Source organism: Electrona antarctica (assembly GCF_951216825.1).
Source record: "Electrona antarctica genome assembly, chromosome: 10".
NCBI classification, from domain to species: Eukaryota; Metazoa; Chordata; class Actinopteri; order Myctophiformes; family Myctophidae; genus Electrona; species Electrona antarctica.
In genome coordinates this window covers 42017746-42039426 of record NC_136791.1, presented here as the reverse complement: position 1 = coordinate 42039426, position 21681 = coordinate 42017746, and the positions used below count along the sequence as shown (strand labels likewise).

At 44.4% G+C, this 21681-nt stretch overlaps 1 protein-coding gene across 3 annotated transcripts in view; it reads right to left on the bottom strand.

Annotated features, from left to right (window-relative positions):
* wdfy4 (WDFY family member 4) overlaps positions 1-21681 on the bottom strand; it is a 142812-nt gene that overhangs the window by 79707 nt on the left and 41424 nt on the right. For all 3 annotated transcript variants that reach the window (XM_079513137.1, XM_079513138.1, XM_079513139.1), the window contains 15 exons: positions 21364-21598; positions 20928-21085; positions 20223-20334; positions 19020-19210; positions 17679-17831; positions 17032-17105; positions 14902-15066; positions 14028-14119; positions 12260-12356; positions 9132-9334; positions 8435-8595; positions 6722-6841; positions 5792-5986; positions 2584-2763; positions 146-272 (listed from right to left, as the gene is read on the bottom strand). In XM_079513137.1, the coding sequence (XP_079369263.1) occupies positions 146-272; positions 2584-2763; positions 5792-5986; positions 6722-6841; positions 8435-8595; positions 9132-9334; positions 12260-12356; positions 14028-14119; positions 14902-15066; positions 17032-17105; positions 17679-17831; positions 19020-19210; positions 20223-20334; positions 20928-21085; positions 21364-21598 (2263 nt within the window). The remainder of the gene's footprint in view (positions 1-145; positions 273-2583; positions 2764-5791; positions 5987-6721; positions 6842-8434; positions 8596-9131; positions 9335-12259; positions 12357-14027; positions 14120-14901; positions 15067-17031; positions 17106-17678; positions 17832-19019; positions 19211-20222; positions 20335-20927; positions 21086-21363; positions 21599-21681) is intronic.

The following is a 21681-nucleotide window of genomic DNA, read 5'->3' as shown; positions in this document are numbered from 1 at the left end:
CTTTCAGAAAAGTGTCATGATTTAGAAGATTTTTTTTTAAATTTCGACGTCAGGCCTAAATGGGTTAAAATGGTACAGTTTGGCTATGGCCTCGCGGCGGCCAACCAGAGACTCAGTGTGGTTCCCAGGCAGGCTACGGAGGTACCTTGTGGGTTGAGGTGGGTGTTGTTCTCGTTCTCCAGGCTGATCATGTGGATGATGTCCATGAGGAACTCCAGCAGCTCCGTCTGGAAGCTCTGCTGCTGCTCCAGCGAAGCCTCGCCTGGGGAGAACTACAGTACAGCACCTGTTTATGAGCCAAATCTCTCTGCCCAAACATAGGCGGTCTATTCTACATGACGCATTGTGAGCTGGTAGAACGGCTAATTTTGGTTCATGTTCACCCTGGAATATGGATGCTGAGTGCTGGGGTTCAAGTGGTTAGTTTATTTAAATGTTGGTATACATTGTCAAACGTCCTGTTCTTCCTTGTGTTTTATACTCGGAGGAAGCTATTAGAGATATCTTGTGTGTGTGTGTGTGTGTGTGTGTATGTGTGTGTGTGTGTGTGTGTGTGTGTGTGTGTGTTTAGACCTACAGTACAGAGTACTAGAGTACAGCATCTTGCAATGGGTCTGGTCCACAAGATTCGATACACCACCAAGATACCCATGTACCTGTCTAGATACTTCCTTAATGTTAACGAAGTCCACACCCACAACACCAGAGGGAGTGCAACGAACCATGTACAACCCAGATTCGGCACAAACAAGGGACTAAATTCTTTTCGCTCCTATGCCACTAAAATGTGGAACGCCCTACCAACTGTCATTAAGACATGCAAATCCCTTGACTCTTTCAAAACCGCTCTCAAAGGGCACCTACGGACGGCTGCAATTCGAAACTGGCCCCTGTAAAATCGGAATCCCTCAAACACGAACGCAAGGACAACACAAGAGACGGTCGCGACCACACAGCCAACTCAAGGTATGGCCACTGAGCCAACTTGGGGACCCAACGCAAGGACAACACAAGAGACGGTCACGGCCACACAGCCAACTCAAGGTACGGCCACGGAGCCGACTTGGGGACCCAACGCAGCTCCCCCAAGGAAAACAAACAAATTAACGGAGCTGAACGTGAATCCCCCCCACCGCCCACCCCTTTTTTTCCCCTCACTGTATATATTTCTTTTCCCTTTTTACCTCCTTTTTGATGAATTCTTTTTTGATGAATTCCTGTTCTGTCTATAGAAGTGTCTATTTGTACGTCTCTAAATGTTTTGATGATTTGAACATGGTGGACCCTGTTGGAAACAAGTGTAATGCTTAATTGGGTCGTCCACTCACAGTTAACAGCCTTTGTATTGAGTTTGTGCTTGAAATGTACTGTAATTCTGCAAACTGTTAATAAATTCTTCAATCAATCAATCAAAAAAGACCTCTTCTTTCTAGCAGTGCATGATTTAATCATGAAGTAGCAGTTACTGTAACACATACATTAAATGAGCAAAGGGTGACACCAACTGGACAGAGCCAGTATCACAGCCAGCGAACAGCCCTTTTCAATGAGAGGGAGGGAGTAGGCTACACCATAGATATTAACAAATAGATGCCTCATTTGCCGCTGCAGTTCATTGGAGCGACGTGTATCCCAATGAAGGCGGAAGTGCAGTGCTGAAGGCTTTTTTTTTTTTTTTAACAAATCTTTATAACAGTCATGTATACATTACAATACAAAACAAGACAAACAAACACAAACAACAAAGTTATTAACAATACAACATCAGAGCCAGGGGGATTAGATTACTAACAGAAAACATTAAAGAGTGAACACAAAGCAACAGTTCTCCGCAGCTTTATTATTTAGAAGTGCTGAAGGCATTTGCTGAAGGCGGCTTCCCAAGTGACGTCACCTCCATGTCTCTCGCTGTCACTCAAGTTACTACTGGCCAATCACAGCGCGTCTTTTCCGGGACTTATGTTACGCACGCGGAAGCTTGACAAGCTTCCGCTTTGCTTCCGCTATTCTTCGCAAGGAATGTCGGGAAAATAGTGCCTTCAATTTTGACACACGCCTCAGAGCCGGAAGGGGCGTCTATGTATATATGTCTATGGGCTACACATTCATATGTGAATTTTAAAACCAGGCAATGTAGATTGGCGGACATTTGGCAATGGTACTGTACATTGTAAACGAACACAAACTAATGTAGTGAAAAGTTAAAAAAATTATGATTGTTTCACAATCTTTTAAATCACATCGCAAAGTGCAGAAACAGAAAATAAATAAGCTATCAATGAACAGAACCATAGCAAGTGGTAATAACAGTAACCAATACACACAGCACACGCTTGTCAAGGACACCCAAATTATATTATATTTGTTCATGGACTGCCATTTGAAAAGATGTTGAGCCAGGGACCCCAATAAGAGAAGACCGCACTTTATGCAACGCATTGTGAGCTTGTAGATCTGCTATTTTCAAAAGATTATTATACACTTGCAAACTTTAAATGGGACTTTAAGTACATTTTGAAGCCAATACTTTTGTACTTTGACTCAAGTAAATGTATATTTCTACATTGCAGTATTGATACTCACCGCCAGTAGCTGCAACAGAGGGTGTGTGCCGTTGTTGTTGGCGGGAACGTTGAGGAGGCTGTCCATCAGCAGGATACGCATGAAGTCACACACCTGCTTCCTGGCCGGGTGACTCGACGACGCGGACGCCACCTCGTCTTCCTCCTCGCTGCCCCCCAGACCAGGCCCCACCCCCCCGTACTGAGGGAAGGAGGGGGGACAGAGGCGTCATGTCATTAAAATAATGGTAACGGATGGGTTATTCATTATTATTGTGTGTTGTTGCGCGCGCGCACACACACACACACACACACACACACACACACGCACGCACGCACGCACGCACGCACGCGTCAATGCAAGTCCCCCCGGCCCCGCGATGCGATACAAAAGTCCTCCACAGTGTACTGTGAAGTTGTGTGTTCACGTTAACATGCCCCCGTCCAACTGTCAGAGCTGGCTTTCAGGTGCCTGTGCCACGCAACCCCCGCGTTGGCCGCGATGCTTCCCCAAAGAAGAAGTTCTGTCGACTGACGCAAGAGTACTGTAGCTAGTAGTATCGTTTTCCCTGTGTGGGTCTCACGCGGAAAAGTGTGTCCCAGTATTAATCTGTGCCCGTCCCAACATGCATTTCGCTGGTGAAACTGGTGACACGTGATTTGCGGGGAGATGTTTTTTTTTTTACGCAAATTAATTTAATTAAGATGATTGTTAGAATTTTTGGCGTGTGTAATGCAGGGCAGATTGAGGTTGGAGGATAGGGCTGTGCGGCGCTAGGTTCCGTGAGGCGGTCCGTGCGTCGTGGCGTTGTGAGATGGCCCGGAAAGCGAGCAGCTGTCTTGCTCTATGCTAAGGAAGTACTGTGACTGACAGACACTTGATGATGCGTTCCTGCGATCGCATAATTTACGGCATAATCCGGCTAATAGCGCAGATTATGCAGTGGTCTATTTTTATTTTTCAAAAAGGGCGTATAATCCTGCATGTTTCACAACTTCCTGCATATTTCACCGTATAAAATCACACGCATTTCTCATCTAGCTGCATATTTTGCAAATTTCAGCATATTTCACAACTTCCCGTAATTTCACAGCATAAAATCACATATAACCCTGCATATTTCATCGCATAATCAAGGATTTTAAGCCGCATAATCAAGGATTTTAGCCTGTATAATCAAGGATTTCGCCTGCACAATCAAGGATTTCGCCTGCACAATCAAGGATTTCGCCTGCACAATCAAGGATTTCGCCTGCACAATCAAGGATTTCAGCCTGCACAATCAAGGATTTTAGCCTGCACAATCAAGGATTTGAGCCTGCATAATCAAGGATTTCAGCGTGCACAATCAAGGATTTTAAGCCGCATAATCAAGGATTTTAGCCTGCATAATCAAGGATTTCAGCCTGCATAATCAAGGATTTTAAGCCGCATAATCAAGGATTTTAAGCCGCACAATCAAGGATTTCAGCCTGCACAATCAAGGATTTCAGCCTGCATAATCAAGGATTTCAGCCTGCATAATCAAAGATTTCAGCCTGCATAATCAAGGATTTCAGCCTGCATAATCAAGGATTTCAGCCTGCACAATCAAAGATTTCAGCCTGCATAATCAAAGATTTCAGCCTGCATAATCAAGGATTTCAGCCTGCATAATCAAAGATTTCAGCCTGCATAATCAAGGATTTCAGCCTGCATAATCAAAGATTTTAGCCTGCATAATCAAAGATTTCAGCCTGCATAATCAAGGATTTCAGCCTGCATAATCAAAGATTTCAGCCTGCATAATCAAGGATTTCAGCCTGCATAATCAAAGATTTCAGCCTGCATAATCAAAGATTTCAGCCTGCATAATCAAAGATTTCAGCCTGCATAATCAATACAAGGATTTTAGCCTGCATAATCAAGTATTTCAGCCTGCACAATCAAGGATTTCAGCCTGCACAATCAAGGATTTCAGCCTGCACAATCAAGGATTTCGCCTGCACAATCAAGGATTTTAGCCTGCATAATCAAGGATTTTAGCCTGCATAATCAAGGATTTTAGCCTGCATAATCAAGGATTTTAGCCTGCATAATCAAGGATTTCAGCCTGCATAATCAAGGATTTTAGCCTGCATAATCAAAGATTTCAGCCTGCATAATCAAGGATTTTAGCCTGCGTAATCAAGGATTTTAGCCTGCATAATCAAGGATTTTAGCCTGCATAATAAATGATTTCAGCCTGCATAATCAAGGATTTTAGCCTGCATAATCAAGGATTTTAGCCTGCATAATCAAGGATTTCAGCCTGCATAATCAAGGATTTTAGCCTGCATAATCAAGGATTTCAGCCTGCATAATCAAGGATTTTAGCCTGCATAATCAAGGATTTTAGCCTGCATAATCAAAGATTTCAGCCTGCATAATCAAGGATTTTAGCCTGCATAATCAAGGATTTCAGCCTGCATAATCAAGGATTTTAGTCTGCATAATCAAGGATTTTAAGCCGCATAATCAATGATTTTTGCCCACATTTTTCTGGAGGGTCTAATATAGGTGGCAAAAAAGTGACCACTTAAAACCTCAAAAATTTAGGTTTAATTTTTTAAAGTGTAATGGTTGCAGAAACTAAAACTAGTGTCTATAAGTATCGAATAAGTATCATAAAAGTAAAGCAAAATCCCATTGATCTGCAAAAGAATATTAACCACCAATTTTAACCACATTATTTTAAACTTTAGCTGTTGAAAATAGCAGATCTACAAGCTCATACGAGCTACGAGCTTGTAGATCTGCTATTTTTGAAAAATCGTGAAAATGTGGCTCAAATCTTTGAATAGATATTATTTCACAGCAAACGTTTTTTACTCAAATCTTTTGCTTCTGGGGGGTCCGACTCCCTGAAAACTGTAACTTGTAGAACCTGGTCACATTTTTTTATTTTTTCTTAACTCAATTTTTATCCCACGATTTGCAAAACATTTTTTCCACCCAGTGTCAATTATCTAATGTAATCCTGGGCACTACACTTCCACTGCCGACCTGGGGAGGGCAGCGGACTGGCCTCATGCATCCTTCCTATGCATGAGGAGTCGACAGCGTCCCCAGCGGGACTCGAACTCAGGACCTTCTAGCCGTGAGGTGACAGCACTACAGACTGTGCCAACGTGCCCCTTTGGTCTCAGGTTTTAATGGGTTAAAACGCGAAAGAAAAAGCACGAGTAGCAAGATAGCAGTTAGTCCGAACCTGGGATGCGTCCAGGGGGTAGACGACAGCGGCCAGCGTGTGGAGGAACTCCAGCGATGCCCACAGTGGCTCTCTGGGACACAGGCTGTGGAGCAGACACAGGAACTGCATCACGCTCCCTGGGAACTGCAACTGCCATGATGCATCATCATCATCATCATCGTTCACGGACAACCTCTTCCCAGAAGGGATAGGCTGTCACCACCAACCATGCAGGAGAAATGAACACAAGAGAAGGTTTATGTTTGTGACTTTTTTACTTTAACCGCTTCAGAATGTTGCATTATATACAACAGGTCGTATCCGATTGGTTGAAGTAGCCATCTAGCTGTGTTTAAACACCTAATCAAGACATAAAAATCAGCTGTGCTGATCTGGTAAATGGTAAATGGTGCATTTATATAGCGCCTTTATCCAAGGCGCTTTACATAGATTGTGCATTACATTCACCCATTCATACACCGATGGCGGCGGAAACCATGCAAGGTACCAACCAGCACATCGGGAGCAATTAGGGGTTCAGTGTCTTGCTCAAAGACACTTCGACACTAACTCTGGGGGAGCCCGGGTTCGAACTGGCGACCTTGCAGTTTCCATCCGGAAACTCTACCCGAGCCACCGCCGCGCTCTCAGAGCAGAGCCGACTGGGTTGCTATGCTAGTCATTTGGTGTAGTGGCCACATCTGTCATTAAAAAATGTTTTTTTGTGTGTGAATATCTTAGTTATATAACGCAGAGGTAAAGCACACTCTCTCGTGTAATATTGCTGGTCATTTTCTAGGTCATTTCAATTGACCTACTGTGAGGTCATACCTAAGTAAGACCATACATAAGGCCAACAGAAAAATGGACTCCACAGTGTTGGGAAGGAACTTTTTTTTAGCTCTGTGCCACCCGGATGGCCCTTCCTTCCTTCTGACCAGTTCTTACCTGAGAGATGATGGTTCGGACTAGTTCCAACAGAATAGCCGCCACCTCGGGACAGAGCTTGTGAACGCTGGCGTCCACCTGGCCGTCAATCACAGACTGTAGGACGCTGTCCAGATTCCCCTGCGGGTGCAGACACAGCCTAATGATGATAACGGTTATCGTTGCCGTCGGGCATAAAACCTCTCATCTCCATATGTGACCAGATTTGACTGAGAGACTGCCATCGCGCAAATTCCAGCAAATTCCAGCTCACCAGAGGACATTTTTTTTTTTTTTTTACAAAATGAATTAATAGCACAGGGCAGACACTGAAATAAGTGTCAGAGCTGAAATCGACATGTACATATGAAAGAAATACCCAAACATGTAGCTAGGTGTAATGTTAGAGACCACAGAAGTGAACCTTTCAAGCCTGTTTTCTCAACTCGCTGTTTTCTGCAAGACATTACTCTATAAGCCATATCTCCAAAACTGGTGGGTCAAACTGAACAACCAATATGTCAATTTGAAGCTATGATTCCCTGCCTTGCAAAAAACAAAAATTCAAAAAAATCCAATGGCAGTCCCTCAGTCAAATTTAGTCACATATTCTAATGTAATTCGTAACTTAATTCGTAAATTAACTCGTTCATACTACAGCGTCACATGAAAGCATCAAAAGTAGCAGGTCCACAAGCAGAAGCAACGTGTCGCTTCGTTTAGCCGTTTCTCATTTTGAATCCTGAACACTAACAGTTTTGGACATTTGAGGTTTCCATCCGAGACGATACGCAACTTGTTTATTTTGTACAGATGTGCCGTTTGAGAACTTCACATGTCGTGCCATTGGCCAATCAGTAGATTGTCAGTGCATTATCAGAAACAGAACATCGTCAGTGAGAAAGGGGGCCGGGTCGTTTGCCAAACGTGTATTATGTTAATTCTATTCAGTTTTCCTCTGCTGGACAACTTCTTTTCAGTAGCAAAGCAGTAGAATTAGCAAGGCCAAATCAGTGAATAAAATCTGCAGTGGAAAACATGCATTTTCAGAAAACATCAGGAAAGTGCGACGAGTTGAAAAGGCACATCTGTATATCATGTTTATCCCATTTTGGGCCGGGAACCCGTTTTGGTGTTAGCATTATGTTATGCTTTAGCTATTGAAAAATAGCAGATCTACAAGCTCATAGCGCGGCACCGAGTGCCACGCTACGAGCTTGTAGGTCTGCTATTTTTGAAAAAAAATCTTAGAACGACTGACATAGAAACATAGCTTTTTCAGAAAACTGTCAGGATTTAGAAGACATTTTTAGAATCTGATCTCAGGTCAAAATGAGTCAATAGCCACACACACACACACACACACACACACACACACACACACACACACACACACACACACACACACACACACACACACACACACACACACACACACACACACACACACACACACACACACACACACACACACACACACACACACACACACACACACACACACACACACACACACACACACACACACACACACACACACACACACACACACACACACACACACACACACACACACACACACACACACACACACACACACACACACACACACACACACACACACACACACACACACACACACACACACACACACACACACACACACACACACACACACACACACACACACACACACACACACACACACACACACACACACACACACACACACACCTCTGCAGATGGGCTGGCCGTGGTCCCCAGGAGCATGGCTGCCAGCGCTCCATACACCTGGGGCAGGTGACACTGGCTGACCAGCAGCTCCAGCAGAACATGGAAGCCTGGACATGTGGAGCCGAGGCACTCGTAGGACCAGGAGTCGTCTCGCAGGTTGTCTAGTGGTACAGCGGACAAGAATAAAGTAAAACACTTATTGAATACTTGTATAAACTTAACCTTACTAAGATACATTTGCTCCTGGGTGCACACAGGTCTCTCTCTCCTGCCAGGCCAGGTAGGTTATAGTGTGGGCCAGCATTGTATGGATTTATTGTTGATTTCCTTAGGCCTAGTGGGAATGTGCATGCATACGTTTCACGGCAATTGGACAATGCGTGAAACGTGATTCATGGTTGTGTGCCAATTTGCATGATGTTTGTACAAAATCTGTAGGAGTAATGTAAAAAAAAAAAAAAAAGGGTTTTGCGGGTGCTCAAATAGGCGAACCAATGTTTTCTAGACCAGAAATCATACAGGCTGGGCCAAGCTAGTGTCGAAGTGAACCCTTAATTGCTCCTAATGCACCATTTACCAGTTTATACTAGACTGACAAGGTGCACGAACGGACATGGCCGAAGACATATTCTGGTCCACGCCTTGTAAAAGAAATGTACTTGCCACTGCGGTGTATAATACTGTACCGCTTACGCACCCATGATGACAAAGGGTTCGTCCATGCCGTCCACCAGGGTCCCTGGCAGAAGGCCCTCTCTGAAGCCGTCCTGCTGGCTCGGACTGGACAGCAGGTGTGTGAGCAGCGCCAGGGCCGGCCGCACGGTGGACCGGTGCAGGTGACCCTGTAGGAACAGCAGGAACCAGTCCCTGCCCAGGGTCTGGAACAGGTCTTTCTGATGCCTACAACGAGGAGGAACAAGCATAGAGTTATATATCATCATCATCATATCATCATACTATAATTAACCAAATGTTTGAATGTGTGTCTGAATGTGTGTCAGAAACACTGCCGTAGCTCCTCACTGCCTGCACCAATCACTCCCACTTTTCACACAGGCATTGACCATAATAATATGGAGGTCTTAACGAAGCCCTTTTTTCAATTTAACAAATTATAGATTAATAATGAATTTATTAGTGAATTAAAAATGCGAAAACGCACCCAGGGCAATATCTCACAACGGGTAAGGGCTAGTATATATAATCTAGAGACTGGACAACCCCGCCCCCAGCCATTTATTTCAACGGGAGTTACTCAGTGGCGTTTGAAGGACCCAGAAGACGCTCTACTTCTGCATTTTCTTGATTTGGACACCAAAGATTTGGTGGAAGTGCTAACTCGCCTGAACGAGTGCTCCGTGTTAAACCTCAGCTGCGCGCTAATTTGCTCATGCTATATGCACGGGCAAAATAAACCGCCCACCTGCAGTTCCAGCTTTGGCCAGTAGAGAGGGGGCGGCTTCAGTGTTGGCCAGCCGCTCTGGAGGCTTGGGAACAAGGGGGAAATCACTTAAATTTCCCATAGGCAGTGGTTCTCTCAATCTGTGGGCCGTATTGAAAAGTGGGCCCCCGAATAATTGGCAAAACAGACTGTAGCGATAATAATAACAATCTGAGAATCCCGTCGGCAAATAACCAAAAAACAGTGACCCCTGTCAACAGTCTGTCTTGAGAGTCTATGATAATAACAACATTAATATCGCCTCTGTCGGGTGGAAACCTCATAATGTCCAACTTACTTAATTACGTACCTTTCAGGATTCAAAATAGCAGATCTACAACAAGCTCAAAACACAACGCAATACTTTTGTGTGACGCTGTAGTATAATCAAGTAGGGCATTAATTTATGAGAAAAACTAAAAGTTAGAATATGGAGATAGGGGATTTCTGCCTGACAGCAACAATAACAACAACAACAACAACAACAACAACAACATAATAATAATAATAATAATAATAATAATAATAATAATAATAATAATAATAATAATAATAATGGTTTTGTTAAAAGGTTAAAGCTCGACATTCATTGCTCAATTATCGTGTTTGTTCAGTAATAGGCGTCTCCCTGTCTCTCTGAATCTTTAATAAAAGAAAATGCATTTTCGGATGATTCACCAATTTCACCGAATTAGGAAAGAGAACAAATACATACACATCAAGGAGACCCCCCGGGGAGACCAGGGATGAGACGGAGGGATTATAATTCCAACATTTCCAGATTGTTATAGTGTTAAATTTTCCCTTTCTTGTCTTTATCTTTAATCCTTTTTTAATTGCACGTCTGTATTGAATTTGCTGTATTCAAGGTCCCAGGAAGACTAGAGGCTCCTTCCTATATGTCTCTATTGGGGATAACAAACACAGAAATGAACATAAACACACTCTATAACAATGATTAACATGGGAATATAAAACCATTTAACACTCATTTTAACAAAAATAAATAAAATAAAAATATTACTTACACCTTTTAAAGAGAAACACAGCTCTAGTTTAACCTATTTTGGGCGGGAACCCCTTTTGGTGTTAGCATTATGTTATGCTTTAGCTATTGAAAAATAGCAGATCTACAAGCTCGTAGCGCACGACTGACATAGAAACATAGCTTTTTCAGAAAACTGTCAGGATGTAGAAGACATTTTTAGAATCTGATCTCAGGTCAAAATGGGTTCAACCCCAGCATCCGTACCGTGGGGAAAGCTTTGGCAAAAGAATAACCCCATGGGGGACGGGTCAACCATACTGGGTTTAAGAAGTAACTCACTCTGGGGTCAGAAAAGACCCTGGGGGACGGGTCAACCATACTGGGTTTAAGAAGTAACTCACTCTGGGGTCAGAAAAGACCCTGGGGGACGGGTCAACCATACTGGGTTTAAGAAGTAACTCACTCTGGGGTCAGAAAAGACCCTGGGGGACGGGTCAACCATACTGGGTTTAAGAAGTAACTCACTCTGGGGTCAGAAAAGACCCTGGGGGACGGGTCAACCATACTGGGTTTAAGAAGTAACTCACTCTGGGGTCAGAAAAGACCCTGGGGGACTGGTCAACCATACTGGGTTTAAGAAGTAACTCACTCTGGGGTCAGAAAAGACCCTGGGGGACTGGTCAACCATACTGGGTTTAAGAAGTAACTCACTCTGGGGTCAGAAAAGACCCCATGGGGGACTGGTCAACCATACTGGGTTGAAGAAGTAACTCACTCTGGGGTCAGAAAAGACCCTGGGGGACTGGTCAACCATACTGGGTTTAAGAAGTAACTCACTCTGGGGTCAGAAAAGACCCTGGGGGACTGGTCAACCATACTGGGTTTAAGGAGTAACTCGCTCTGGGGTCAGAAAAGACCCTGGGGGACTGGTCAACCATACTGGGTTTAAGGAGTAACTCACTCTGGGGTCAGAAAAGACCCTGGGGGACTGGTCAACAATACTGGGTTTAAGGAGTAACTCACTCTGGGGTCAGAAAAGACCCTGGGGGACTGGTCAACCATACTGGGTTTAAGGAGTAACTCACTCTGGGGTCAGAAAAGACCCTGGGGGACTGGTCAACCATACTGGGTTTAAGAAGTAACTCACTCTGGGGTCAGAAAAGACCCTGGGGGACTGGTCAACCATACTGGGTTTAAGGAGTAACTCACTCTGGGGTCAGAAAAGACCCTGGGGGGACTGGTCAACCATACTGGGTTTAAGAAGTAACTCACTCTGGGGTCAGAAAAGACCCTGGGGGACTGGCCAACCATACTGGGTTTAAGGAGTAACTCACTCTGGGGTCAGAAAATACCCTGGGGGACTGGTCAACCATACTGGGTTTAAGGAGTAACTCACTCTGGGGTCAAAGGGTCGTGCGAGGTCAGGAGGTCACAGAGAGAGAGTAACAGCTGGTTCCTGATCCAAACGGGAGAGGCTGGATCCGAGCTCTGCACTACACAGGACACACACACACACACACACACTGTATGATCATCACTACACAGGACACACACACACACTGTATGATCATCACTACACAGGACACACACACTGTATGATCATCACTACACAGGACACACACACACACTGTATGATCATCACTACACAGGACACACACACTGTATGATCATCACTACACAGGACACACACACTGTATGATCATCACTACACAGGACACACACACACACTGTATGATCATCACTACACAGGACACACACACACACTGTATGATCATCACTACACAGGACACACACACACACTGTATGATCATCACTACACAGGACACACACACACACACACTGTATGATCATCAATACACAGGACACACACACACACTGTATGATCATCACTACACAGGACACACACACTGTATGATCATCAATACACAGGACACACACACACACACTGTATGATCATCACTACACAGGACACACACACACACACACACTGTATGATCATCACTACACAGGACACACACACACACACTGTATGATCATCACTACACAGGACACACACACACTGTATGATCATCACTACACAGGACACACACACACTGTATGATCATCACTACACAGGACACACACACACACACACACTGTATGATCATCAATACACAGGACACACACACACTGTATGATCATTGATCATCACTACACAGGACACACACACACACACACACTGTATGATCATCACTACACAGGACACACACACACTGTATGATCATCACTACACAGGACACACACACACACACACACACACACTGTATGATCATCAATACACAGGACACACACACACACACTGTATGATTATCACTACACAGGACACACACACACACACACACTGTATGATCATCACTACACAGGACACACACACACACACACACACACACTGTATGATCATCAATACACAGGACACACACACACACACTGTATGATCATCACTACACAGGACACACACACACACACTGTATGATCATCACTACACAGGACACACACACACACACTGTATGATCATCACTACACAGGACACACACACACACACTGTATGATCATCACTACACAGGACACACACACACACACACACACACACACACACTGTATGATCATCACTACACAGGACACACACACACACACACACTGTATGATCATCACTACACAGGACACACACACACACACACTGTATGATCATCACTACACAGGACACACACACACACACACACTGTATGATCATCACTCACACAATTGATCGTTTAGTCCAAAAGACTAAAATACTACCATTTTTATATTTAATCGACAAAGACTAGACTAAGAATAAACAATTCCAGATGACTAAACTAAACTATATGGTGCGATATTCAAAAGAAGACTAAATCAGAATTTGCTGTCAAAATGACTGACACAAGACGCCTTCAGCTTAAAGGGGTATATTTCCCTTTCAGAGTAGACGGTAAAATTACCCCTGTATTTTATAATCCATCACGCAAGGTTGTCGCTTACCAAAAAAGTGTCACGAGTACATTAGGGCTTTCTGTGACTTTGAATGAATGTTTGAGGGTATTGTGAAGGTGTGTAATGTTTGAGCGGTCAGGGTGTTTGGGGGTATTATTGTAATAAGTGCACTGTACCTGTGCTATCCTCAGTGTGAACCCTGTCAGAGACTCCGCAGCTTTCACTTTCACCAGCAGGAGGCAGCGTGTAGACCAGGAACAGTCCGATCCTGAAACAAACACACCACAGCTATAATTCCAATGATAGCTCTGGCCGATAGCGACCAACATCGCAATACTGCATTTCCACAATGTTAATGTGATACCTGTACATACAATCCCTGAAACATGTTTTGTGTGTGCAGACACTTTTCACACACTTCTTTTCACCTTTTCCGGAAAAGCCTCCCCACCCTTTGTCGTGCATTATTATTAATATTGAAATTATAATAATTAAAAACAAAATATCTCGAGAACCGTCTCACTTATCGACTTCAAACTTGGCGTGTGTGTATCACAGAGGGCCCAAGGGTACATTATTTTAAATGGAAATGGAAGACTATTACGGATTTATTTATTGTTTTGATCCAAGACTGTAGCTAAAAATGTTCAACAGCTCTGTCGTGTGTTGTCAGTGTAAAAGGCCTTATATAAAACTCTGTAAGGCAGGGTGAGCTGTGTGTGTGTGTGTGTGTGTGTGTGTGTGTGTGTTGGGGCGGCGGTGGCTCAGCAGTAGAGTGGCTGGATGGTAACCGCAAGGTTGACAGTTGGAACCCGGACTCCCCCAGAGTCAGTGTCGAAGTGTCCTTGAGCAAGAAACTGAACGCCTAATTGCTCGTGATGTGCTGGTTGGTGCCTTGCATGGTTTCCTCTGCCATCGGTGTATGAATGTGTGTGTGAATGGGTGAATGTAATGCACAATCTATGTAAAGCGCCTTGGATAAAGGCGCTATATAAATGCACCAGCATTTACCAAATGCACCGGCAGCAAATTGTGTGTGTGTGTCTGTACCGTGATATGTCCAGGGTGGTAAAATGAGCCTTCAGCAGGCGTGTGATGATGCAGGAAGTTAGTTGAACCTTCCTCACGGTCACGCTGGGATCACAGAGCTGGTACAGCAGCTTAGACAGCAGGCCCACACTGTGCATGGACGCCGCTGCACTTCCACTGTCACCACTAGGAGGACATGGGGGGGGGGGGGGGGGGGGGGGTGAGAGAGAGGGAGAAAGAGAGAGGGAGGGAGAAAGGAGGGAGGGAGAGACGGAGAGGGAGAAAGGAGAGAGAGAGGGAGAAAGGAGGGAGGGAGAGACGGAGAGGGAGAAAGGAGAGAGAGAGAGGGAGAGAGAGAGGGAGGGAGAAAGGAGGGAGGGAGAGACGGAGAGGGAGAAAGGAGAGAGAGAGAGGGAGAGAGAAAGGAGTGAGGGAGAGACGGAGAGGGAGAAAGGAGAGAGAGAGAGGGAGAGAGAGAGAGGGAGGGAGGGAGAAAGGAGGGAGGGAGAGACGGAGAGGGAGAAAGGAGAGAGAGAGAGAGAGAGGGAGGGAGAAAGGAGGGAGGGAGAGACGGAGAGGGAGAAAGGAGAGAGAGAGAGGGAGAGAGAGAGGGAGGGAGAAAGGAGGGAGGGAGAGACGGAGAGGGAGAAAGGAGAGAGAGAGAGGGAGAGAGAAAGGAGTGAGGGAGAGACGGAGAGGGAGAAAGGAGAGAGGGAGAGAGAGAGAGGGAGGGAGAAAGGAGGGAGGGAGAGACGGAGAGGGAGAAAGGAGAGAGAGAGGGAGAAAGGAGGGAGGGAGAGACGGAGAGGGAGAAAGGAGAGACAGAGAGAGAGAGGGAGAGAGAGAGGGAGGGAGGGAGAGAGAGAGAGGGAGAGAGAGAGAGAGAGAGAAAGGAGGGAGAGAGAGAGGGAGAGAGAGGGAGTGAGAGACGGAGAGGGAGAAAGATAAGACAGAGAGGGAGAGAGAGAGCATGAATATCAATCACAGTCTCTTCACACAGACAGGAAACGTAATCCAGCAATCCAAGCAGTCAGCCACGGCGCCCCCTACAGCGGTGGAAGACTGACTCTGCACTGTATACATTCCTTTGAGCGTTTGTTGTGGTACGTTTCCGTGACAGCGGGTGACGGGCGGCTCGCAGCAGCAGCAGACGTCGACAGAGCTGCCGATAAGATCTGTCTAGTCGGCAACTCCTCCCGAACAACAGGCTTCTTGTTGTCTCTACTCGGCTGCATTGTGTCAGCCTTTTTAGACACACGTCATGTGAATCTGTTTAGTGTGCTATCGCTCTGCCTCATATTGTCGCCGTCGGGCAAAAAACGCATTATTTAACCCGTAAATTAACGCCACGACGCATGATCATATGAACCCATTTAGGCCTGAGATCAGATTCTAAAAAATGTCTTCTACATCCTGACAGTTTTCTGAAAAGGCTATGTTTCTATGTCAGTGGTTTTTCGATTTAAAAAAAATAGCAGACCTACAAGCTCGTATGAGCTTGTAGGTCTGCTATTTTTCAATAGCTAAAGCATAACATAATGCTAACACCAAAAGGGGTTCCCGCCCAAAATGGATTAAAGCCTCAACACAAAAGCATAAAAAGTAGCAGATCCACAAGCTCGAAATGCGCAGCAAAGCACCGCGTCTTGATCTTGTGGATCTGCTACTCTTGATGCTTTGAATATGAAATCGTGAAAAGTCAAAGTTTTGGACATAATAATGTTTCCACCCAACAAGATATGCAATTGCGCATGTTCTAATGATGTGGTTGGGTGTCCTTGAGGGGGGGGTTCAAGGCGACCCCAGGTAAATGATTGGCTGTTAGGAACCAAATGGACCCTTATGGGTCTGTAATTCTTTGGTTCCCCATAGAGGAAAATCATTTTACCTTTGAGACCACAACCTACCCGTGACCTAATGCATATCAAAATGGGGGTCCTTAAAGGACCACTTCACCACTTTTCAACCTATCTTCATATAATAGGTCCTCACTAATAATCATGAAAAAATGTCACGATTTTTTTCTACTCAGTCTGTGTCTCATAGGACGGCTGTGGGCAGTTTAGAAACCGTCTTCCAGTGACATCATCATGAGGCAGATTTTTATAAACATTTAAATAAATAACAAAGGTTGAGAAGGGTGGACGTTACCTTGATGATTTCAACATTTCAGAAAAGTGATTTAGAACTGACAGGTCCAGATTATCTGGTGTGTTTTGCCACACCTGAAAAAAAGGAGGAGAGAGAGAGATATTTTTTTTTAATTGACATTCAAGCATGTTATGTGGGGGGGAAAAAAATGTAATCCTATTCTGAAGGCTGGTCAAATTGATTTCAGAGCTCACAACTCTACTTAGTTTATCAGTTTAATTCAGTGGTTCTCAAAGTGGGGTCTGGGGACCCTCAGGGGGTCCTTGAGGTGGTTCCTGGTGGCCCCCAGCAAAATGTGTTAATACAGCATCACAATCATTTCAACTACCTTATCCATTTTTCATACGCTGGCTATTGAGAAAAAAATAAAGGGAAGCTCCGCACACTCAGATCTGCGCACAATCAATGTATTTATTTAGCAAGCTTTCGGTCTACTGACCTTCTTCAGGTTCCCTTTCTCATGTTCCCTGTGTGGCTCCGCTGGTTCTTTTTACATACGCTGGCTATTAAAAAATAGCAGCTATAGAAGCTCGCAGCGCGTCACTTCGTATTCTGTGGCCAAATACATATTATATATTTTTACTTGAAAAACTTGGGTCTTAACACATTCTACGTCGTTTACGTGTACATTTATACTATGCCTATACCTCCAGGTTACACAGCAGGGCCTGGAAGGCTGGCGTGTTGGGAAGGCAGACGGGTCCAGAGAGCAGCTCCAGCGAGCTGCACATGTAGAGAACCAGCTGGAACGTTCTGCTGCTCACCAGAACACTCTTCATCTTCAGCAGGAAGGACAGCAGCTGTCGTAGTAGAGAGGTTGTACGGTTAACACATCCTGCACACGTGTTCCCCCGGTTCAAATATGATGTTGGGGTATCGCTGCTTAAAAAGGTTGAGAATCACTGCTTTAACCCTGTAACACCCAGCGTTGCAATAATACAACATATTTTAATGAATTAATTAATTCATATATTTTTTTAATGATCTTTTTTCACCTAAACGTCATCATTGATGTTCATTGCAATGCCATTGGTCATATTTGCATATAAATACCCCCCACAGAGGCTGAAATTCACACAAATTAAAAAATCTCTAAAATAATTATTTAACCTATGACCTTTGACCTTTAACCCTGATAAAAGTAAGTAAAATAACTGTAATATATGTTTTTTTGTGATCATTAGAATGTCTAGAAAATGTTTTATTTATTATTGTGAAAGATATCCCCCAAATGTAAATTATTAATTCATTATTATTATTTTAATAATTATTATAAATGTGCATACAATTTGCATTTTTTTTTAATATATTTTCATAATTTCCTCTGATAAGTCCTAGTAGTAAAAGGTAGAAATCTCTTTTTTGCAAGTATAAATTAATCCGTGGATGATGTCATTCCACATTATGGTGGGCAGAGTAGAAGAATGAATATCTTCCCGTGTTAACTATCTGAGCCTATTGGTGTAATACATTTTGGACAGTGGTGGAAACTAAGTACATTTACTTAAGTACAATTTTGAGTTATCTGTACTTTGCTTGAGCATTTCCGATTTCCAATACTTTGTAGATTTGGATTATTATTACAAAACATACAGTAACCACTTCTATTGTATATACATTTGAAAACTTGAAATGGGACATTCTGCGCAATGAGTACTTTTACTTTTGATACTTTAAGTACATTTTGATGCCAATCATTTTGTACTTGAATTGAATTGAATTCCGGACTTTAACTTGTAACAGAGAATTTATTTTCTATTTTGCAGCATTGATGCTTTTACTTAACCCATTTTGGGCGGGAACCCCTTTGGTGTTTGAAGCATTATGTTATACTTTAGCTATTGAAAAATAGCAGATCTACAAGTTCATAGCGCGGCACCGAGTGCCGCGCTATGAACTTGTAGGTCTGCTATTTTTGAAAAAAACGACGTCAGGCCTAAATGGGTTAAGTATAACCACTTGTTTCCAGCGCTACATTGTGGAGCCACCTTGTAGCCGTGGATGCGGTCCATCTCCTGCTGCATGGCGGGGCAGGTCTCCAGCACAGACACCAGGACCTTCATGGCGGCGTACAGGGAGCCGTCGTCGGGCGCCATGGCCACCAGGCTGAGGATCAGCGCGGGCCCGCCCAGGTACAGGAAACCAGTGGCCGCGCTCTTGGGGGTGAAGGCACGCACTCCTGTAAAAACGGCAGCGTCTGTGAGCTTCACACTACCACGGCGCTTTCGGCAGCTACCTCCAATTTTAACCAATTTTACGGGTTTTTTTCCGTAGATTAACGACACATACTACAGCGTGTCACACAAACGCATCAAAAGTAGCAGATCCGCAAGCTTGAAAGGTGGTGCGAAGCCGCTCGTTTTGAGCTGATGGATCTGCTACTTTAGCATAATTATTATTATTCTTTTTTTTCTATCCTGAAAAGAACAGTTTTGGACATATGAGGTTTCCACCCGACGGAGATGACATAATCTCTAAGTTAAAATGCAAAAACAACAAGAAAACAATAATTGATTAAACCAATTAATTACCAGCTGCATTATTATTATTATCTGCGGGGGTCCGCTAGAACTGCCTCTGTGTCAGTTCCAGCGCAGTAGTTTAGGTAGGAACCAAAATCTCTACAGTTCTACAGTACATACATACTAGCCTGGTTAATAAACCAGACCGAATCAGCCATTGGCAAAAAAAAAATTGCCTGCCAGCGGATTAGGGTCTGGCGAGGCTCAGTAGCACGCCTCTTTCCTACAACCGAGAACAGGTCGGGCCAATCGGGACACGGTATGCAATATGGGCGGGCTTTGGTACAGTGACGTTCAATGCTTGAGACCTTTGACTGACAGTAGCTCTGACCAATTGCGTCGAAGAGAAAATGTTTGAACCCTCCCCCCGGGAAATGAAATCCAAGTGGAGCCAGCCCAGACTAATATACCGCGACAGTGTTGTGTGATATTAGTCTGGCTTATTAGCCAGGCTACATACATACAGCCAACCAGGTTAATAAATCGCAGATTGAGGCTTTAACCTTTGCTTTTAAATGAAATATTCAAGACTATTCAAGACTACAAGCACAAACACAAATCTTCTGGTCTGGGGGTCCCTCCCTTTCACAAGACATTTTCAGACGGGTGGTCCACAGCCAATACATTTTGGGGGTCCTTGACACGAAAAGGTTTGAGAACTCTATTTACCATAATGGCCGACCAGGGCTGCTCCTATGGTGCGAGCTGTACCGTTGAGGTGTTGACTGAGGTTCCGGGCCAGGAACACAGGGGTGGAGTTATCCCGGGACGTTATGCCCATCTGCAACAACACACACTTGTTCATTTTGGCGCCTAAAACTATGACGAAAAATGTACCTTTTTTTTAAATTAAATTAAAAGCTAATAAAAACCTAAGCTATGATGAATAAAACTATGACTACAGTACATATTATACAGTAGGCCTATTGCCAATTTTGTCAACAAATGTATGGAGGGACTAGTGGAGAAGAGATCCAGTGCTAGAACTTCGTGACGTGCTGCAAGCTTCTTCTTTTTTTTTTTTACAATTTAGAAAAATCTTGAAAGTGTTAAAACAGTGTAAAAACAATTTACGCAAATCTTCTCTTCTGGGGGTCCCTGGCATCAATGTGGGGGTCCTTGGCGCGACGACATTTGAGGACTACGACTTTCCATTCTGGGCGGGAACCCCTTTTGGTGTTTTAACTAAGCATTATGTTATACTTTAGCTATTGAAAAATAGCAGATCTACAAATCTTTGAATATAAATTCGTTCAGAGAGAACGTTTTTTTTATTTTGACGTCAGGCCTAAATGGGTTAATGGGTTAACCATAACATAATAAGACTATAATATAATAGGATCAACCTTGAGGCTTCTCCCCACCTACACCTACCTCTTTGGCAATGAGTCTGCAGTCCACCTCGTTGTAGTCCTCTCTGATCTGCGTGGCGGTGGTGACCGTCGATACAGAGGGGTTGATCCCAAACGAGATCCTCTCCTCAGGAAGCAGCCTGGCAGGGAGGGGAGGATCCATCGCGGCCGCCTCGTGGCCTGGCAGGAGGACACACACAGACAACCTTTTATTACGTTCCGCTAAGGCATTTTAAAACCTGCAATCCCGTAAGATGGCTGGGTTTCTTGCACAAAGTAATTGAGTTAATTAATTTAGAAGCAAACCAATTTCCCCGCAAGCCTTTTTAGACTATGCACTGTCCTATGCAAGCGTTTGAAAGAGCGACAAGAGGCGCCCTTAACACCATGTGTGGCGAGTGGTGACTTTCTTAATCTCATTTAAATATAAAAAAAACGTCTAAATTAAACTGTCGTACCCGTGATGTGGCGCAGAGACAGGAAGTTGCCCAGGTAGGCGGTGCCCTGTGCGTAGATGGCGGCGACGGCCTCGGGGCTCAGGCTGTCCTCCAACAGGTAGGCGGGCCCCGCCCTCCAGAGCAGCGCCGCGTGCTCCTTCCACACGGACGGCGTTCCCACCAGCGCGTACACGTCCACGACGGCCGTGGGGTCCATGGACACGTAGTGGCCTGGGAACGGCTGGATGTAGCGCATCTATACGGCGTCGGGGGACACAGAGGGAGCACGGTTTGTCATGCAGTAACAACCATTAGTCTAGTAGCCAAAATGTGAACCCG